This window comes from Symphalangus syndactylus, chromosome 14 (genome assembly GCF_028878055.3).
Source record: "Symphalangus syndactylus isolate Jambi chromosome 14, NHGRI_mSymSyn1-v2.1_pri, whole genome shotgun sequence".
NCBI lineage: Eukaryota > Metazoa > Chordata > Mammalia > Primates > Hylobatidae > Symphalangus > Symphalangus syndactylus.
The window spans coordinates 21,665,927-21,688,645 of NC_072436.2; the positions used below are offsets into that span (position 1 = coordinate 21,665,927).

Below are 22,719 nucleotides of genomic sequence, written 5' to 3' on the forward strand. Positions count from 1 at the left end.
AGCTGAAACTGGATCCCTTCCTTACACCTTATACAAAAATTAATTCAAGATGGATTAAAACCATAAAACCCCTAGAAGAAAACCTAGGCAATACCATTCAGGACATAGGCATGGGCAAGGACTTCATGTCTAAAACACCAAAAGCAATGGCAACAAAAGCCAAAATTGACAAATGGGATCTAATTAAACTAAAGAGCTTCTGCACAGCAAAAGAAACTACCATCAGAGTGAACAGGCAACCTACAGAATGGGAGAAAATTTTTGCAGCCTACTCATCTAACAAAGGGCTAATATCCAGAATCTACAATGAACTCAAACAAATTTACAAGAAAAAAAAACCCCATCAAAAAGTGGGCAAAGGATATGAACAGACACTTCTCAAAAGAAGACATTTATGCAGCCAAAAAACATGAAAAAATGCTCATCGTCACTGGCCATCAGAGAAATGCAAATCAAAACCACAATGAGATACCATCTCACACCAGTTAGAATGGCCATCATTAAAAAGTCAGGAAACAACAGGTGCTGGAGAGGATGTGGAGAAATAGGAACACTTTGACACTGTTGGTGGGACTGTAAACTAGTTCAACCATTGTGGAAGTCAGTGTGGCGATTCCTCAGGGATCTAGAACTAGAAATACCATTTGACCCAGCCATCCCATTACTGGGTATATACCCAAAGGATTATAAATCATGCTGCTATAAAGACACATGCACACGTATGTTTATAGCGGCACTATTCACAATAGCAGAGACTTGGAACCAACCTAAATGTCCAGCGATAGACTGGATTAAGAAAATGTGGCACATATACACCACGGAATATGCAGCCATAAAAAATGATAAGTTCATGTCCTTTGTAGGGACATGGATGAAGCTGGAAACCATAATTCTCAGCAAACTATCACAAGGACAAAAAACCAAACACCGCATGTTCTCACTCATAGGTGTGAATTGAACAATGAGAACACATGGACACAGGAAGGGGAACATCACACACCAGGGACTGTTGTGGGGTGGGGGGAAGGGGGCGGGATAGCATTAGGAGATATACCTAATGCTAAATGACGAGTTAATGGGTACAGTACACCAACATGGCACATGTATACATATGTAACAAACCTGCACGTTGTGCACGTGTACCCTAAAACTTAAAGTATAATAATAATTAAATTAAAAAAAAAGGAAAAAGGAAAAAAAAAAGACAGACATTAAAAAGATTTGCAGAAATATAAAACAATATTCTCTTCTCATTATTTTTGTTTTAAAAGATGCAGTTTTAAAAAATAAAATTGTGTTAACCTGTAATAGGTTTATTTTTTATTATTTTTTAAAAGATGAATAAGTATTTAGGTGATTTCTATATATTTTCTAATATACATATTTATTTTATTGTTCAATATAGTAACATTATCAGTTTTAATTTCAAATACTGTAAAATTTTTGTTAGCTTATAATATGATATAATATGGTAATATGATAATATATTCCCATAAATAAAATTCTTTGAGGTCCTTAATTTATAAGAATGTTAAACCTGTTAGGCTGGAGTTCAGTGCCACGATCACAGCTCACTGCAGCCTCAAACTCCTGGGCTCAAGTGATCCTCCCACCTGAGTCTCTTGAGTAGCTAAGACTACAGGCTTGCATTAGTATGTATGCCTAGCTAATTTATTTTTATTTTTTGTAGAGATGGGTCATGATATGTTGCACAGGCTGTTCATGAACTTATTTTTAAAGGATATTTTACAATAATTTATGATAATATGCTTAAAGATATACTATTCTTTCATTTTTTTTCTTCTAGGTTTGTTTTCTGCCCTAGACAGTCATTCAAATTTGGGTGTCATTTCTTATGGTGTTTCCATGACGACTTTGGAAGACGTATTTTTAAAGCTAGAAGTTGAAGCAGAAATTGACCAAGCAGGTAAAAACAGAACTAACAAAACATTTCAGGCAATGAATCAGACAGATGGTGAATAAGACAAAAATTATATAAATGTGAATTTTATTTTTTTTTGGAAGAAAGGGTAGAAATAAACAAGTAAATAAGTAATGAGATACTTAGTGATAGGAGTTATGCAAGAAATAATGGGGTGGTCTTAGAAGGCAGCGAACTTAGATTATATCATCAGGAAGGACTTTGTTGAGATGATACTTGACCTGAGGCCTGTATAACAAGAAAAATCAAGTAGGTGAAGATTTTATGGCAGAAATTTTCAGATAAAGAACTGCAACTGCAAAGGTATTAACTGAGGAATGAGTTGGATGTCTTTGAGGGATAAAAAAAGGCTACCATGGCCGGAGCCATGGTGAAGATATTACACAGCAAAGTCAGGAGGATACTCAAAGGGATAGATCATGTTTTGCCTTTGAACATCTGGAAAACAATTTCATTTGTTTTCTTATTGTAATGTGAAGCTATCAGAGAGTTTTAAAGCAAATAGGTACCATGATCTGATTTGAATTTTTAAAAAACACGTTCTGGTTGTTGCATGATGAGGGTATTATAAAGGAAGTGTGGAAGTAGGAAGACCAGTTAGGAAACTGTTATAGTTAATACTATCTTGAACTAAGGTGTCAGTGAAAATAGGGAGGCTGGGTGCAATGGCTTATGCCTATAATCCCAGCACTTTGGGAGGCCAAGGCAGGGAGATCGCTTGAGCCCAGGAGTTCCAGACCAGCCTTGGCAACATGGCAAAACCTTGTCACTACAAAAAAACACAAAAATTAGCCAGGTATGGTAGGGTGTGCCCGTAGTCCCAACTACTCTAGAGGCTGAGGTGGGAGAATCACCTGAGCCCAGGAGGTCAAGGCTGCAGTGAGCCATGATTGCACCACCGCACTCCAGCCTGGGCATCAGAAAGAGACCCTGTTTCCAAAAAAAAAAAAAAAAAAAGAATAGGGAAAGAACAGATATTTGGGTTATACTGGTGGTAGTGGTGATGAGTTGCTGATAGATTGAGTGTTAGAGGCTCAGGAGAGGGTGGAATGAAGAATAATTCTTAAGCTTTTGGCTTGATAACTGGGAATGAGATTGCCATTTCCTGAAAATAGGGGAAGAATAGGTTTGTGGATCCTTTTTTTTTTTTTTTTTGAGACAGAGCCTTGCTCTGTCATCCAGGCTGGAGTGCAGTGGCGCGATCCCAGCTCACTGCAACCTCCACCTCCCAAATCCAAGTGATTCTCCTGCCTCAGCCTCCCAAGTAGCTGGGATTACAGGCACCGACCACCATGCCCAGCTAATTGTTGTATTTTTTTAGTAGAGACAGGGTTTTGCCAAGTTGACCAGGCCAGTCTTGAACTGACCTCAGGTGATCCGCCCGCCTTGGCCTCCCAAAGTGCTAGGATTACAGGTGTAAGCCACTGTGCCCGGCCCAGGCATGAATTTTGAGTATATTGTTTGAGATGCATCTGGAGCTAAATGAAGATGTTAGGGCTGAAGATATAGATTTGGAAGTTACTCACAGGTAGATGGTGCTGTGGAATTCGATGAAATCTCTTAGCTGGCTAGGGAGTATAGATAAGAATTGAGGGGCAAGCCCCCTGGGTGAGCAGTGGAGAAGGAGCCAAAAGGGCTGACCGTGAATGAGCAATTATTACTCTACTTTTTCATGAAAGAGTGGAAATGGAAAAACCTAGAAAAATGGTGTTTAGGAAACAGGAAGTGGTCAGTTATTTGTCAATTGCTGTGAAGAATAAGATGAAGACAAAAAAGGTAGTTTTGGTAACATAGAGGACGGTGAGGGATTTGGTAGAGTGTAAGAGTGGTGATCTTGACAGATCAATTTCATGATGCAATAAGGAGCAAGGTGGATCTATTTAGTTTACGGTAAGAACATGAGTTGAGGAAACTTTCTTATGATCGAAGGTTAGCAAAATGTTTGTAGTGGCAGGTGAGGTCAGCAAAGGAAACCAGGATGTTAGTTCACAGTTGTTAAAAGAGTTGAGATGCTGCAAATACACATTTTGCATGAATGCCGAGTGGGTGATGATTAAAATCATTGTGATACCAAAGTCAAGAATCAAGCTGAATATATTATCATGAAGTAAACTTGCATTATATTATGCTAAAATAAATCTGGAACTTAAAAAAAAATTACTAGAATTTAATTATTCATGGTTTGGTAGTCAAATTTTAAAAGATTTGTGTGGGAACAATAATTTGTCAGCATCGCTAACTGTAAAGTTGCTCCTGTAGTCCTACGTTTATGATACCAGATGCTCACTTTCGAATGCAGTGAGGAGAAGCCACATATTTTTGAGTTCTTAATTTTTCTTTTGTTATTATGTCTGGATCAAAGAAGATTTATCTGAAAATTATGTATGTGATTTTGTAGTTTCTCCTTCTTTTGAAATTTTTAAATGAAGTGGGCATTCTGCTTTTAGTTCACCCTCTCAAATTGTGGAAGAATCCACAATAAAACTTTTATATTGAAAGTGTGTGGCCTTAATGGAATTAAATAACTAAAAAAAGAAGTAAGTCTCCCAAATTTGTTTTAATACCATAAGTACTAGTATACTGAACCACTACATAAAATTAATATTATATAATATTGTTTCTTTTTATATTATTATCTAAATTAAAAAATACATGTATTGGCCCAAAAGTTATAATGTTCTTCCTAAAGTTATCTAACTAGTACATTCTCTTTAATATTTGCATTAACTGTCAATATTTTTCTGCATCGAAAGTTCTGAATGTCTGTTTTTGAGTTTAAAATAAACCTCAATTGTGTAGTATTTTATTCTTGCCATTAAATAAATATATGTTTATGGTTTAATTGGTAGAATTTTAACATAAAGTACATAAATAAATTTTTATTCCAAATACATTTGGAATGTTTAACTAATTTAAATGAATATTAAATATTAAAATGAAATCTGAATGACATACCTTATTCACACTACTGAATTTGTTATACCTTTTAAATGTTGTGGTAATGATCTGTATGATCACACTGTCATTGATCATGTACAACCTCAGTAATCTCAGGAAATTATATTGAAGTAGGCATTTGGCTGTTAAACCTTCCAAAGACTAAAGATGAAGTTGAAGGGCAGAATTTGGCTGAAAACTGAGCCTGAGGCTAAATTTTAATTGAGAAGTAATGTAAAGCCAGGAGAGGACTCTCAAACATGGAGATAAGAGAGAAGTCTCGTGTATGATAAGGACATGATGCTAGGTTGTAGTCAGAGAGGAAAAGTTCACATAAAAGTTGGATATTATACAGATACAGAGATAATAAGATCTTAAATATGGACACGCATGCAGTTTGATTTTGAACTAGTGGAATTATACCATGTGTCTCCTTCACATCTGTCCTCTTTCACTCAAAATTACATTTGTGAAGTTCAACCATGTTGTTATGGGTACAGTAGTTTGTTCATTTTCATTGGTTTACATTATTCTGTTATATTCATATGTCACAAGTATTCATTCATTCATCTGTCAATAGGCATTTGCGGTCTTTCCAGGGTGTGGGTATTCTACTAAGGGCTCTACTAAGAATGTTCTTGTACATGTGTTTTGGTGAAACCTATATTTATATCTCTGTTGGGTTTATACCTGTTGGGGATCTCTTGGGTCACAGGATATACATATGTTCAGCTTTAATAGATACTGCCAGAATATACAAGAGTTCCATTTGTTCCACGTAACTGCCAGACCTATGCTTCTTTAAATTTTCCTGCTTCAGAAAGAGTGTATCTTTTTAAATGAATATACTGAAATGTTTGTTATGTTTTGGCAAATAGATTATAGTGTATTTACTCAGCAGCCACTGGAGGAAGAAATGGATTCAAAATCTTTTGATGAAATGGAACAGAGCTTACTTATTCTTTCTGAAACCAAGGCTTCTCTAGTGAGCACCATGAGCCTTTGGAAACAACAAGTGTATACAATAGCAAAGTTTCATTTCTTTACCTTGAAACGTGAAAGTAAATCAGTGAGATCAGTGTAAGTATAATTATCACCCTTATACCTGATGGATTGCTTTTTAAGGATACACATTGGTTTTACCATCTTAATTTTTAAAATGTTAACATATGTAAATAATTTATATAGTTTTGAAAGATTACCACTGTAATTTCACAATATTAGAGAAAAAAATTACAATAATTTCATCAAATACCCTGTCTTACACTTTTTAAACTAGCATTTATTGTCTCATCTATAAAGTGAGGAAATAACAAATATTCCCTAATTGTATAATTTTTGAATTACTGTCATTGTATCTTTTTCTTTCTTTCACCTGGGAGCACAGATTCAAGTTTCCTTCGATATATTAATACACTACCCTTTGTATCTTAAATTTTGTTTTGCGTTTCTATTTTTTCACTATTTTTTGCATCTATTAGTTTTTATAACTACTTTTTGTAAATAGCAGGAAAAATGAGTTTTACCTCTATTTATCCTATGAGGAAACTGAAAAATAAAGAAGGCTACATAGCTAGTAGTTCTTGGATCAAAATGACATCTTCTCAAGTTAGCTTTAGCCTTTCTCAGTTAGGTTCTCCTAGGGTACTAGGAACTGAATAATTTGGAAATAACATTAACCACTTTCATAAACCACACTCCTATCCTGTTAAGTCCAAAATGGCGGTAGTAATAAGGCTTAATCATTAAGAATAAGAATATTGTTATATGTTTGGAATATGCTAAATTTATATGCTCTTCTTTGACCAAATTCAGTGTCAAACAAATGTCAATCATGAATCTGATTTATTCCTGGGTCAGCATTACCAAAAGAAAAATGTTTATTTAAATCAGCATGTTTCAATGTATTTTATTTTATTTTTTATACTTTGAGTTCTGGGATATATGTGCAGAACTTGCAGGTTTGTTACATAGGTATACGTGTGCCATGGTGGTTTGCTACACTCATCAACCTATCATCTACATTAGGTATTTATCCTAATGCTATCCCTCCCCTAATCCCCACCCCCCAACAGGCTCTGGTGTGTGATGTTCCCCTCCTTGTGTCCATGTGTTCTTGTTGTTCAGCTCCCACTTATGAGTGAGAACATGTAGTGTTTGGTTTTCTGTTCCTGTGTTAGTTTGCTGAGAATGATGGTTTCCAGCTTCATCCATGTCCCTTCAAAGGACATGAACTCATCCTTTTTTATGGCTGCATAGTATTCCACGGTGTATATGTGCCACATTTTCTAAACACCACTCTCATAAAATACACTCAGAAAAATAATTAAAATACCAGCTGGGCTCGGTGGCTCACGCTTGTAATCCCAGCACTTTGGGAGGCCAAGGCAGGTGGATCACAAGGTCAGGAGATCAAGACCATCCTGGCCAACATGGTGAAACTCTGTCTCTACCAAAAATATAAAAAAATTAGCTGGGTGTGGTGGTATGCACCTGTAGTCCCAGCTACTCAGGAGGCTGAGGCAGGAGAATTGCTTGAACTCGGGAGGCGGAGGTTGCAGTGAGCCGAGATTGTGCCACTGCACTCCAGCCTGGCAACAGAGCGAGACTCTGTCCCCCCGCCCCCCCAAAAATTAAAATACCATAGTCAGCTTTGACTGCCATGACAAAATACCATTTACTGTGTGACTTAAACAGAATATTATTTTCTCACAATTCTGATGGCTGCAGGTCTGAGATCAGAGTGCCAGCATGGTAAGGGCTGTCTTCCTGGCTTGCAGAAGGCCACCATCTCCCTGTGTGCTCATATGACCTCTTCGTGTACAGTGGCATGCACCCTCTGGTGTCTCTTTTTATAAATGTACTAATCCCATCATAGGGACCCCACCCTCTGGATGCCATCTGATGCAGATTACCTTTACGAAGTCCCATTTCCAAACACCATCATATGGGAGTTAGGGCTTCAACATACAAATTTGGGGAGGCACAAACATTCAATCCATAACAAAATGTGTTCCATGGTCAAATACATTTAGAAAATATTACTCTTATATTCCCTATATTAAAGAGTTATTCATTAGCATAGAAAAACACATGAGGTATTCTATGGTAAAGAAATTCCTTCAACTTTGTTTTAACCTCATGTTTCCAAGTGTTATTTAATCGTGAATATTTTTTAACCTAAATCACTTCTTAACTTATTATGGAACTGGATCAATGCCATATGCTTTTGAAATCTTAGATATAACAATTTAAGAATTTTTTTAAAAAATTATGGGATATGTGAAATTTATAAATTGCTAAAGTTTGGTGATCTAAGCTCTCCAATCACTTGTTAGGACACTTATTACATGTGATAATAGAGATATTTTATCAAATAAGTAGCTGCCCTCCAGATAAAAGGGCATTGTAGTATACTTTGCTTTGCCTCCTGAGAGCAGCAATGGCAATTAATATGATAAAATTGTGATTAGGGTGATTTCAAAGATATCAGCCATTCAGAGTTTAATTGTATTTTTATTTGCTTCTCTATATCTAAAATATTTTTGTTGTTATGTGAAAAGTAAATGGGGCCGGGTGCGGTGGCTCACACCTGAAATCCCAGCACTTTGGAAGGCTGCAGCAGGTGGATCACTTGAGGCCAGGAGTTTGAGACCAGTCTGGCCAACATGGCAAAACCCTGTCTCTACTAAAGTACAAAAATTAGCTGGGTACAGTGGCACATGCCAGTTGTCCCACCTACTCGGAAGGCTGAGGCATGACAATCGTTTGAACCTGGGAGGGCATGACAATCGTTTGAACCTGGGAGGCAGAGGTTGCAGTGAGCCGAGATCACACCACTGTACTCCAGCCTGGGTGACAGAGCAAGACTCCATCTCAAAAAAAAAAAAAAAAAAAAAAAAAAAAAGTAAATGGTTAAGATAGAAACAGGACAAGAATTAATTCCTTCAGGAGTAGAGACAAATATTTGAGACATAATGTCTTGTGCTTTAACAGTTATAACTACGTGTTTACTTACTCTTATGAAAATTTAAGGGCGTCACTGATCTAAAATGTACTTTTATAACTTCTAATTTTGTCATACAGTATTGGCTTTCTTTCCAGTACTGTCATAAGATCATTTTGGGGAATACAATTTCTAATTTTTTTTTTTCCAGTTTTTTTCTTTGTTTTTTTCAGTGATTATCTTTTAACTGTCTAGAGTTTAAATCTATACCAGTGTAGGCTGGGCGGAGTGGCTCACACCTGTAATCCCAGCACTTTGGGAGGCCGAGGCAGGCAAGCTCCTTGTTTGAGCTCAGGAGTTTGAGACCAGTCTTGGCAACATGGCGAAACTCCATCTCTACAAAAAATAACAAAAATTAGTTGTGTATGGTGGCGTGTGCCTGTAGTCCCAGCTATTTGGGAGGCTGAGGAGAGAAGATTGCTTGAGCCGGGGAGGTGGAGGTTACAGTGAGCTGAGATCACGCCATTACACTCCAGCCTGGGTGACAGAATCAGACCCTGTATCAAATAAAAACAAACAAAAAAAAGTCCATATCAAGGTGAAGGGAGAGTTTTAATTGATTTTCGTATTAATGTATGTTTGTACCCTGAGCTGTGTTTTTTTTTTTTTCTTTTCAGGTTGCTTCTGCTTTTAATTTTTTTCACAGTTCAGATTTTTATGTTTTTGGTGCATCACTCTTTTAAAAATGCTGTGGTTCCCATCAAACTTGTTCCAGACTTATATTTTCTAAAACCTGGAGACAAACCTCATAAATACAAAACAAGTCTGCTGCTTCAAAATTCTACTGGTGAGAGTGTGTGAAGTTCTGTGAATGAGTGTTGGCATGGAGTGTGGGGTTGAGGGGTGGATAAAGGTCTGGATTTTAGAAATATATTTAAGGTAAAGGCATGGTCTGTGTGCATGAAATCTAAATTATAGTTCAATACGTATCTTACTGCTGCTGAAGAATGTATTACGGTAAATTTTGGTTTACAAATAAATGACAGTTTTGGCCAGGTGTGATGGCTCACACCTGTAATCCCAGCACTTTGGGAGGCCAAGGTGGGTGGATCACCTGAGGTCAGGAGATCGAGACCATCCTGGCTAACACGGTGAAACCCCGTCTCTACTAAAAATATAAAAATTAGCCAGGCATGGTGGCACGCACCTGTAGTCCCAGCTACTCGGGAGGCTGAGGCAGGAGAATCGCCTGAACCCGGGAGGCGGAGGTTGCAGTGAGCCAAGATTGCACCACTGCATTCCAGTCTGGGCAACAGAGGGAGACTCTGCCTCTAAATAAATAAATAAATAAATAAATAGTTTTTAAAAAATACTCTATACTTTGTATAATAGTAGAATTTCCTTTTTTAATAATAACGTTATTCTTACCAGCATGTTTTATGCTGGTAAGCCCATGATGAGCAAAATATACTTCAAAAGTTGAAAAACCCTCTTTACAAAAAGTTGTAGTACATAATATTTATACAGGTATGTGTCTGCGTAGAAGTGTTTAATTCTTCAAGGACAGTCTGAAGAATTAGTCAAAACTAAGAAAAATAAGACTTAAATATCTCTAATTGAATATATTAGATTTGTAATGGATATTTTTGGCTTTGCTATTAGTATTCTTACCATGTAGTTGTCAAATATGAAAAAAATTTAAACATACAGACTTGAGCAAAGCTCAAAACAAAAAACTGACATAGTGTTGTGATTTTCACAATATTAAAAGCTAATACAAACTTCATTCATATGTGATCAGTTGTTCCTATAACATCTCCTATTCTATAACAAACTCTTTGGGGTTTAACCTTTCTAACACTTCACCTACATTCTAGTATCATTCCTTTTGATTCACTAACTAATTCAAAAAAGACTTTGCCCAGTATTAAAATAATAAGCATGGCTAGGAATGATTATAAATTACATTAAAATCATCACTGTTAAAATCTGGTGCTTGTTATATTACATAACCTTCATTCTTTCCGGTAAAGATGCATTTATTGATGGATAAACGAGTGAGAACATGGAAAATTACTTGGAACATGGAAAACTAATGGAAAATTACTTGAATGGAAAATGTTAGGTTTTGCAATTTTTTTCTTTCATTAGGAAATTTCATTATGAATTCTCATTTTGGTTTTAAAATACATTTTATATTGCTAATATATAATCCTTACACTGTGATAATCTTGACTTTTTTATATGTGTCCAGGGAATTGTACATGTATCTCAAATATTTCTTTTTTTTTAAAGGACCTTGGCTTCAAATCAAATCTTTTTGCTTTGAGTTAATTCTCATCAATCTGCAGAAATTCTAGTATTTTCAGTTTGTCTCTTTATTTTTTATTATTCTTAGAGTTGCATGCTTATGCATGCCATATTTTCCTAAGCTTTGTATGTGTTCCAAAATAAAACCACTTTTTTTTTTAACCACTGGCCTCTGTGTGTATATATATTGGGTGGTCTCTTACCCACCTTGCAGAGCTTTTTGCATCTCTTGTGCTGTGGCTCCTTCACTTACAATGTGTCTCCCTTCTCAGGGTATATAGCTGTTCTTGCAAGTTAGAGATAAGAGATCAGTTAAGGTACTAGGTTGGGAGTAAAGTAGTGTCACCATTCTCTATGACACTGAGATTTAGTGCTGTGTCTGATCCACCCTGCCATACTATTCAGTTACTAGTAATGTTTTGCTTTGTTTGATTTAAATTTCTCTCAAAGTCACATTTGTCCTTCCCTGAATCCTGATTTTTGTTATGATGGAGGGGAAACCACATCTGTTCGGCAGACATGTTGGTATAGATTTAAATCCTGACAGGATTTAAAATCTTACTCTTGGCTCCAGGTACTTTAGAGAATGTAGATAGTGACGTGATTATGTGTTTGAATATATTAAGGTAGTTAAGGCAATTGACATGTCTGCCCAGAGTCTACAAAAAATCCTCTAGGGAGTGATGTTACCACACCTATACCTTTCTGAGCTTAGCAGGTTATCTTGTTACCTAAAATTGTCAGGTAGACTTTTATTCTTATTATTTAACCAAATTTCATGTACTATAGGTTAGCTTTTCAATGTTAATAATAGTTGTAGCAGCAGCAGCGGTGGCAGCAGCAGCAGCAGCAGCAACTAAAATATGCACAGTTACTATGTGTCGGGTTCTAAACTCTGTGTATATATTCAGTCATTTAATTATCTTGATCACTCTACCTATAAGGCAGATATACTTATTTTACCCACTTTACAAAAGAGGAAACAAGGTCCAGAGCATCTAGGTAACTTGCTTGAAGGATGAATAGTTTAATGTTACAACTCAACTTTAAAACCAGGCTGACTGGCTTCAGAGCCAATGTACTTACTTGTGTATTCGCTAATGAAAATAAAATGTTTCTCTGAAAATAGAATTATCTTCCCAATGTTACTAAAAGCCTCGTTTAAACTCATTCTTTATTATTTGCTTGTTTTCTAACACCAGACTCAGATATCAGTGATCTTATTAGCTTTTTCACAAGCCAGAACATAATGGTGACAATGATTAATGACAGTGACTATGTATCTGTGGCTCCCCATAGTGCGGCTTTAAATGTGATGCATTCAGAAAAGGTAAGATGAATGCAGTGAATGAATATCCATTTGGGAGTTATGTAAGATTAAAACATTTCTTCTAAAATTAATTGTTGATTTGACCTTATGAGTTAGAAATTAGATTTTACTTTTGGAAATAACTAGCTGTCTTTATTTATGATATATTTCATTCCCTCACAGATGACCAATATATAAAGTTATAGAAATTTAGTTTTTTAAAAAAGTTATATGGTTGTTTAAAATATTAAAATATCTGTACATTCCAAACCAGATTGTCTTTATCTATCATTGAGTATTATTTCTGTGAGTTGTTGAAGCAGTTTCTCAGTATGAGAATTAGCTTTGTTGGTGAGAAAAGCTTGGTACATAGTAATAATATATCTGCTTATGTACAGTATGTAATAAATGTCTTTTTTTAATTGTAGGACTATGTTTTTGCAGCTGTTTTCAACAGTACTATGGTTTATTCTTTACCTATATTAGTGAATATCATTAGTAACTACTATCTTTATCATTTAAATGTGACTGAAACCATCCAGATCTGGAGTACCCCATTCTTTCAAGTAAGCCAATGTATATACAGATAAATTTCCATATGCATGTCATATATATAATAACCATTAAAAACCAAGCAAAAATAACAAAATATGTAGAAATTTATCTTGTGAGATCTCTTAGACTTCTTAAAACTCAAGTGAGAAATGGTTTACATTAAGGTTTAGGATTCCCCGGTATGTTTCAGGGTAAAGGAGATTCTGTTTTGGTATTGATATTTGTATAAGGAATAAATGTGTTCTATATTGATCATAGAATAAAATATAAGATAATTTTTAAATGAATATTTTTTACCTGAAATCCAGATATTGGGGTGTTGAAAAAAACTTGAGAAGTCATCCAGGCAACCATTTTTCCTCTAGATAGAACTGTTGGATTGTACATATCAGAATTAAGATTACAGAAAAGTATTCAGCATTTTTTCTCTTACTCCTTTTGCTTTTCATATGCTAAAAAATAAATGGACAAATATCTGTAACAATATTTTCTATTTTCTCTTTTCATACTTTTAAAAACAGCTTCATTGAAATATAATGCCCAATGAACCTGACCATTATTTAAAATATACACCTCAGTGTCTTTTATTATGCTCACAGAGTTGTGCAGTCATCACTACAGTCAGTTTTAAATATACCATCATCCCCCTCCAAAAAAAATAACCTTATACTCATTAGTAGTCACTCATTTCCTCTCATACCCACTCCCAACCCTAGTCAACCACTAATGTACTTTCTGTATCTATGGATTTCCTTATTTTAGACATTTTATATAAATGGAATCATACAGTATGTAGTCTTTTTTGTCTGCTTTCTTGTACTTAGCATACTGCTTTGAAGATTCATCCATGTTGTAACACGTATCAGTGCTTCATTTATTTTTACTACCAAATCATATTTCATTGTGTGGAATGTATGGAATGTTTATGGGAAATACCACATTCTATTTATCCATTCATCAGTTGATGGCATTTGGGTTATTTCCACCTTTTGGCTATTATGAGTAATGCTATGAATATTTGAGTACAAGATTTTGTAAGAGCATGTGTTTTTATTTCTCTTGGATGTATAGCTAGGAGTGGAATTGCTAGATCATCTAGTAACTCTATGTTTAACACTTGAAGAACTGCCAACTGCTTTCCAAAATGGTTGCATCGTTTTCCATTTCCAGCAGCAGTGTCTGTGGAGAAGTATCTCATATTATGAAATATTTCAAACCTACAGAAAACGAACCACCTACTATCCAAATATTTCAAATGTTAATATTACATAATATTTGTTTTTAAAAAAACTTTAAAGACACAGGTGAAAACTCATGTTACCCCTCTCCAATCTTGTTTCCTTCTCCTCCGTAGAAGTAACCACAATTCACAATTTATAATTCTCATACATTTTTTTTTGATGTTACTACATATGTCTGTATCCATAACTATTACACAAGATTTTACAATTTACAATTTTCATCAACACTGACATATAATCATACTATATTTTGAAAGAAATACATGGGAGTTTTTAAAGCTAACTATTCATCTATATAGTCATATTAATATTTCAAATTTGTTTCTTCCTTCATTAGATTCTGTATGATTGGATCCAACTGTAGTCTCATTCATTTCCACTTCTGGCACTACTAGTCTACGTATTTGTGGGTTCTTTCTGGGCCTCCAGTGTCATATTACCAGAGTTTCAGACAAATTCTGCAATGTCATATGACCTGAACTTTGGAATTGACTTTATTGCTAAATAGGAAAAGGCTAGGTTTCAACAAGACAGTGATGTACTCTGTCTCTATGTCATCCCATGGAGGGGTGTGCCAGTGCGAGGGTATCTGCTAGGCACTGTGGATTCTATTCCAGTGCAAAGTACCTGCTCTGTCCCACGGGTCCATATTCTTATAGAACAAGGGGAGGAAACTGACCTTGGTGAGGGTGGATGATAATATAGTATCCTTGGACCTGGGTAATCTGCATTTGAAGTGCTAGCTGTTTATTGATTGTCCAGGAAAGTTAGCTGACTGCACCTGGATCCCTGGGGAAGCTAACGACATTGGGGCCTGTGGGAGTTAAGTCCTCTTCTGCTTGAGAGAAGAAATTCTAGTTCCATAGGAAGCTGAGCTTGGATATAGCTTTTCCCAATTAAAAAGACAATAAAGAGCAACAAATATCATTCTTAGATATGTATTATTATTGCATAGGACCACTATGGTGGACATACTAACTGCTTTTCAAATACATCATTCATTTTTATTAAATTGCAAAGCTTAATTTATATGCCTGATTATTGTGTGTTGTAGACAGGAAAATGAAAGTAAAATGATTTGCTTAGGATCAGATAGTTATTAGTAAGTGGTAGGGTTGGTAATATTGTCCACCACCACCTGTTAATACATCTGCCACTCATTCTTTCATGTAGACTATGCCTCGGTTAGATATTCTAATATGTTCTTTCTGAGGTTTTGATTTTTTTTGATATAAGATATATCCTAAGATATATCTTAAGATATAAAATGTTTCTCAGTTCCATTTGTTACTCTGTGGTTGTCTTTCAGGAAATTACCGACATAGTTTTTAAAATTGAGCTGTATTTTCAAGCAGCTTTGCTTGGAATCATTGTTACTGCAATGCCACCTTACTTTGCCATGGAAAATGCAGAGAATCATAAGGTAATGACTCAGTTAAAAATATATAATTTGCTAATAAGAAGTGTCATATAAAAATAACCTATTTGCATGATTGCAAGGCTTAGTATAATTGTTATTTTAGAAATAAGTAAATGGAATATAAATACATTTATTATGGTTTCTTGTAATAATGGTGAGAATTAATATTTATTACTTGAGACTTGCTACATGCTTTAAAAATTATATTCTCTAATTCTCACAACATTGTGAGGTAAGTTTTTTGCTACTGATTTCTTATAGATCGGGAAATCAAAGATGGGATTGTTCATATGACTTGCTCAGGTTGACTCAACTTGTTTAAATTGTGGATTTGGGAAGTGACTGTGATCTTTATGTTCTTAACTGGCACACTAACATGCCTGTCCCTTTTATCCTTTAACAGAGGTATTAAGTAGTCAAGGTGCTAAATTCTTATTAACGGGAAAAAAAATAGATGAAAGTGATTGTCATCATTAGGGCCTTGGAGAAATTGCTAAGTATGCAGAGGTTCTTTGGTATTCTTTCATTTTCTTTTTACGCCTTTCCCTTTTGTTTTCCTTCAGGCATATAGCAATCTTGTACAGTCTTTGGCTGTTCAAAGCCTCCCACTTTTTCACTCTGCTGAGATTATATCTTACTGCTCTAATAAAAATTCTGATCTTCTTCATGGATGATCTTAATTCAGTAAAAACACATTTGTCTAAATTAATTTACAGACTGTGATGAATAATGAACTCATTATTTTAATAAATTCTAAAAAAAATAAATTCTAGGCCAGGCGTGGTGGCCCACGCCTGTAATCCCAGCACTTTGGGAGGCCGAGGTGGGCAGATCACCTGAGGTTGGGAGTTCGAGACTAGCCTGACCAACATGGAGAAACCCTGTCTCTACTAAAAATACAAAAAAAAAAATTACCAGGCGTGGTGGCGCATGCCTGTAATCCCAGCTACTCAGGAGGGTGAGGCAGGAGAATCACTTGAACCCGAGAGGCAGAGGTTGCGGTGAGCTGAGATCATGCCATTGCACTCCAGCCTGGGCAACAAGAGCAAAAACTCCATCTCAAAAATAAATAAATAAATAAATAAAATAACATTCTAATAAAAATTTTATTATTAATTTGTTTAGTATAAAAGTACACATATCTCTATTTTTAAAATAATATTCAATTTTTGTTAAATATACTCATTGTAGTAATGTATAAATTACAGAAAAGTATAAGGAATATAGAAATCCATAACCCACTGCACAATAATAAAATTTACTGGACATTTCCATTTTTCTTGTTTCAACTGAAACATTTTTAATTAAACTTTTTATTTTGAGATAGTTGTATATTCATGTTTATTTGTTAGAAATGACAGAGAGATCCTGTGTACTCTTTACATTTTGTCCCAATAATAACATCTCGTAAAATTATAGTACAATGTAACAGGATATTGGCATTGATACAGTCAAGATACAGAACATTTCTGTTACCAAAAAGATTCCCACTTTTTGCCCTTTCCTAGCCTCTCTGACCTGTGGCAACCACTACTCTGTTCTCTATTTCTGTAATTTTGATAGTTCAAAAATGTAAAATGGCATCACAATAAGTTTTCTTTTGGGATTGGCTTTTTTCAAATAGCATTTTTTTTGAAATTCATCCAATTTGTATTTATCAATAATCCATTCCTTTTTATTGCTGAGTAATATTCCATGGTATGGATACATCACACTTTCTCTAACCATTTGCCTGTTGAAGAACATTTGGGTTGTTTTCCGTTTTTGGCTATTGTGAATAAAGTTGCTGTGGACATTTGCATACAGGTTTTGTGTAAACATCGTTTTCATTTCTCTGGGATAAATGCCCAAGAGTGCGATTGCTGAATCATACATATTAATTTTATAAGAAATTGCCAAATTATTTTCCAAGATGAGTGTTCCATTTTATATTATCCCTACCAGCAGTGTGTGAATGACAAAAGTTTGAATTATCCAAAATAATTGCATTTGCCTTGGCTTATATTTTTATTCTTGTATTAGAATTTACATGTGTCTCATGTTCTCATAATTCATTGAACAGAAAACTTGCCAATTTTGTTCATTTCTCCTCTTCTTAACTAATCTTTATATTTCATGCTTCCTTTATCTCTGTGGACAGCTATTTCATATAATACCTTTAGTTACTAGGAGTAGATATTTTTATAGATGACAAAAATCAACTAAATAAAATCGTTAGGTATTTGGATTTGTGAAATATTTTAGAAATTTCAAACTAAATGAGAACATGAGATAGGAAAACTATGATCATTTAAGTTTACCATTAACAAACTTGTGACGTAAATAGCACCTTAGATTTATATACTATACCAGTGTACATAAAAGACTTTGAACATTTCAAAAGCTTTCACTTAAGCTGAAAGCCTTATGTAAATCCAAAGGATACTTGGCAATTTATTAGTGTTTTTATTTATGAAAGGTTCATTTTTAAAACTGAGAATTCTTTTTCTGTGTAAACATATCTTCCCATCTGTTTCCACAGTATTTCAAAAGCAGTAATGTTTTGGCTACTTATTATTTGTATAGCTGTAACCGCAACCGCCATGACACCTGTTGCTTTATTTTAATCTCAGTTTCTTGGCAGCACTACTGTAGTCTGATTCTTAAAAATTTTGTTGAAATTGTTACATCTCAGAAATAGCCAAATTAAAGGCTAAATGGAATTTATATTTAGTGTGAGGGGGATTTTATTACCTATAAGCCTGGAATGTGACCTTTTTGGTTTTGCTGATGTAAAATTAAGAGATCTACAATAATTTATAATTTATTTGTGTGTTTCTAAAGTGTCTAAAATTATAATAAATTGTTTTTCATTTTTTTTAGATCAAAGCTTATACTCAACTTAAACTTTCAGGTCTTTTGCCATCTGCATATTGGATTGGACAAGCTGTTGTTGATATCCCCTTATTTTTTATCATTCTTATTTTGATGCTAGGAAGCTTATTGGCGTTTCATTATGGATTATATTTTTATACTGTAAAGTTCCTTGCTGTGGTAAGTTAACATTAGTTGTACTCATGCTATTTATAGATAGAATGTTATTTAGAATCTGTTATAAACATGACAGTTGACTTATTGAATAATTTGGTTATTAATTTGTTAAAGAAAATAGAGCAAGTGTCTATTGCATTTAATACATGTAATCATTTTATATGATAATAAGTGACTTTTAAAAACAATAACTTACCACCATTTTAAAATAATTTCTTGAAACTAAAGTGATCTTTCATGTAGACCACCTACTTGGGTGTAATCAGGAACATTTTAATATATTCCTTCCTTAAAATGCCTTCCTTGGTTTTTCTTATGCCTGAAAATAATTTCACAAAGGATAAGGTCTTTTATTCCGTAGTTTAAAATATAGCTTAACATTTCTCTATCTCAATAATGGGCAAGCTGCGAGCCAGATGAAGAACACAACTCCATTTACAATAGCCACAAAAAATTAAAATACCTAGGAATACATCTAACAAAGGAGATGAAATATCTCTACAGGGAGAACTACAAAACATTGCTGAAGGAATTCAGAGATGATACAAGCAAATGGAAAAACATTTCATGCTCATGGATTAGAAGACTCAATATGTTAAAGTGGCCATACCGCCCAAAGCAATCTACAGATTCAACACTATTCCTATCAAACTACCAACATTATTCATCACAGAATTTAAAAAAGCTATTCTAAAATTCATATGGAACCCCAAAAGTACCCAGATGGCTAAAGGAATCCTACGTAAGCTGGGCGTGGTGGCTCATGCCTGTAATCCCAGCACTCTGGGAGACCGAGATGGGTGGATCACTAGGTCAAGAGATCAAGACCATCCTGGTCAACATGGTGAAACCCCATCTCTACTAGAAATACAAAAAAATAGCTGGACACGGTGGCATGCGCCTGTAGTCCCAGCTACTCAGGAGGCTGAGGCAGGAGAATCGCTTGAACCTGGGAGGTGGAGGTTATGTTGAGCCAAGATTGTGCCACTGCACTCCAGCCTGGGCAACCGAAAGAGACTCCATATCAAAAAAAAAAAAAAAAAAAAAAAGGGAATCCATGTAAAAAGAACAAAGCCAGAGGCATTTCATTACCTGACTTCAAACTATACTATACAGCCTCCAGTGACCAAAACAGCATGCTATTGGTACAAAAACAGACATGTAGACCGATGAAACAGAATAGAGGACCCAGAAATAAAGCCACACATGTATAGCCATCTGATCTTCAACAAAGTTGACAAAAATTAGCATTAGGAAAGGACTCTGTGTTCAATAAATAGTGCTGCGATAGCTGGCTAGCCATATGCAGAAGAATGAAATTGGACCTCCACCTTTCACCATATGTAAAAAGTAACTCAAGATGGATTAAAGATTTAAGGGTAAGACATCAACTATAAGAATTCTACAAGAAAACATAGGAAATACCATTCTGGACATTGGGAAAGAATTTATGAGTAAATAAGTCTTCAAAAGCAATTGCAACAGAAATAAAAATTGACAAGTGGCACCTAATTAAAGTGCTTCTGCACAGCAAAAGAAACTATCAACAGAGTAAATGGACAACATACAGAATGGGAGAAAATACAAACTATGCATCCAACAAAGGCCTAGTATCCAGAATCTATAAGGCACTTAAACAATTCAGCCATCAAAAAACAAAGAACTCCATTAAAAAGTGGGCAAAAGGTATGAACAGACACTTCTCAAAAGAAGACATGCAAGTGGACAACAAATGTATGAAAAAATGCTCTACATCACTAATCATCAGAGAAATGTAAATCAAAACCACAGTGAGATACCATCTCACATCAGTTAGAATGGCTATGATTAAAAAGTCAAAACCAACAGATGCTGGCGAGGCTGCAGAGAAAATGAAATGCTTATATACTCTTGGTGGGAATGTAAACTTCAGCAACCATGGAAAGCAGTTTGGAGAGTTCTCAAAAAACTTAAAACGGAGCTACCTTATAACTCAGAAACCCCATTACTGGGTGTATATCCAAAAGAAAATAAATCATTCTACCAAAAAGACACATGAGTATGTTCATTGCAGCACTATTCACAATAGCAAAGACATGGAATCAACCTAGGAGCCCATCGACCAGTGATTGAATAAAGAAAGTGTGGTACATATACACCACGGAATACTGAGCAGCCATAAAAAAGAATGAAATTATGTCTGTTGCAGCAGCACAGATGCAGTTGGAGGCCATTATTCTAAGTGAATTAACAAAGGAACAGAAAACCAGCTATTGCATTTTCCCACTTACAAGTGGGAGCTAAATTGGGTAAACATGGACATAAAAATGGCAACAATAGACACTGGGCACTATTAGATGGGGGCAGGAGGAAGGGGAGCACGGTTGAAAAACTAACTGTTGGGTACTATGTCCAGTACCTAGGTGACAGAATGAATTATACCTCAAACCTCAGCATCAGGCAGTATACCCATGTAACAAACCTACACATGTATCCCTTGAATCTAAAGTAAAACTGGAAAGTACTTAAAATAAAATATAGCTTAAAATATCAAAGAAGAGACTGATTTGCATTCATGTTCACATGTAAATGACTGACAGTGGGCCCTTTCACTGAATATTAAGAAAAAGGGAAGGGGAGGAGCCAAGATGGCCGAATAGGAACAGCTCCGGTCTACAGCTCCCAGCCTGAGCGACACAGAAGACGGGTGATTTCTGCATTTCCGTTTGAGGTACTGGGTTCATCTCACTAGGGAGTGCCAAACAGTGGGTGCAGGACAGTTGGTGCAGCACACTGTGCGCGAGCCGAAGCAGGGCGAGGCATTGCCTCACTTGGGAAGCACAAGGGGTCAGGGAGTTCCCTTTCCTAGTCAAAGAAAGGGGTAACAGACGGCACCTGGAAAATCGGGTCAGTCCCACCCTAATACTGTGCTTTTCCAACGGGCCTGGAAAACGGCACACCAGGAGATTGTGTCCCGCACCTGGCTTGGAGGGTCCTATGCCCACAGAGTCTCGCTGATTGCTAGCACGGCAGTCTGAGATCAAACTGCAAGGCAGCAGCCAGGCTGGAGGAGGGGCGCCCGCCATTGCCCAGGCTTGCTTAGGTAAACAAAGCAGCCAGGAAGCTCCAACTGGGTGGAGCCCACCACAGCTCAAGAAGGCCTGCCTGCCTCTGTAGGCTCCACCTCTGGGGGCAGGGCACAGACAAACAAAAATTCAGCAGGAACCTCTGCAGACTTAAATGTCCCTGTCTGACTGACAGCTTTGAAGAGAGTAGTGGTTCTCCCAGCATGCAGCTGGAGATCTGAGAACGGACAGACTGCCTCCTAAAGTGGGTCCCTGACCCCCGAGCAGCCTAACTGGGAGGCACCCCCCAGTAGGGACAGACTGACACCTCACGCTGCCGGGTACTCCTCTGAGACAAAACTTCCAGAGGAACTATCAGACAGCTGAATTTGTGGTCTCACGAAAATCCGCTGTTCTGCAGCCACCGCTGCTGACACCTAGCCAAACAGGGTCTGGAGTAGACCTCTAGCAAACTCCAACAGACCTGCAGCTGAGGGTCCTGTCTGGTAGAAGGAAAACTAACAAACAGAAAGGACATCCACACCAAAAACCCATCTGTACATCACCATCATCAAAGACCAAAAGAAGATGAAACCACAAAGATGGGGAAGAAACAGAGCAGAAAAACTGGAAACTCTAAAAAGCAGAGCACCTCTCCTCCTCCAAAGGAACGCAGTTCCTCACCAGCAACGGAACAAAGCTGGACGGAGAATGACTTTGACGAGTTGAGAGAAGAAGGCTTCAGACGATCAAACTACTCCGAGCTACAGGAGGAAATTCAAAACAATAGCAAAGAAGTTAAAAACTTTGAAAAAAAATTAGAAGAATGGATAACTAGAATAACCAATGGAGAGAAGTGCTTAAAGGAGCTGATGGAGCTGAAAGCCAAGTATCAAGAAGTACGTGAACATTGCAGAAGCCTCAGTAGCCGATGCGATCAACTGGAAGAAAGGGTATCACTGATGGAAGATGAAATGAATGAAAT

At 36.1% G+C, this 22,719-nt stretch overlaps 1 protein-coding gene across 3 annotated transcripts in view; it reads left to right on the top strand.

Moving 5' to 3' along the window:
- The window catches only part of ABCA5 (ATP binding cassette subfamily A member 5), an 89,018-nt gene that overhangs the window by 45,616 nt on the left and 20,683 nt on the right, over positions 1-22,719 (top strand). For all 3 annotated transcript variants that reach the window (XM_055243687.2, XM_055243688.2, XM_063617487.1), the window contains exons 18-24: positions 1,808-1,927; positions 5,758-5,959; positions 9,503-9,672; positions 12,338-12,465; positions 12,873-13,010; positions 15,550-15,663; positions 18,523-18,693. In XM_055243687.2, coding sequence (XP_055099662.1) covers positions 1,808-1,927; positions 5,758-5,959; positions 9,503-9,672; positions 12,338-12,465; positions 12,873-13,010; positions 15,550-15,663; positions 18,523-18,693 — 1,043 coding nt within the window. The remainder of the gene's footprint in view (positions 1-1,807; positions 1,928-5,757; positions 5,960-9,502; positions 9,673-12,337; positions 12,466-12,872; positions 13,011-15,549; positions 15,664-18,522; positions 18,694-22,719) is intronic.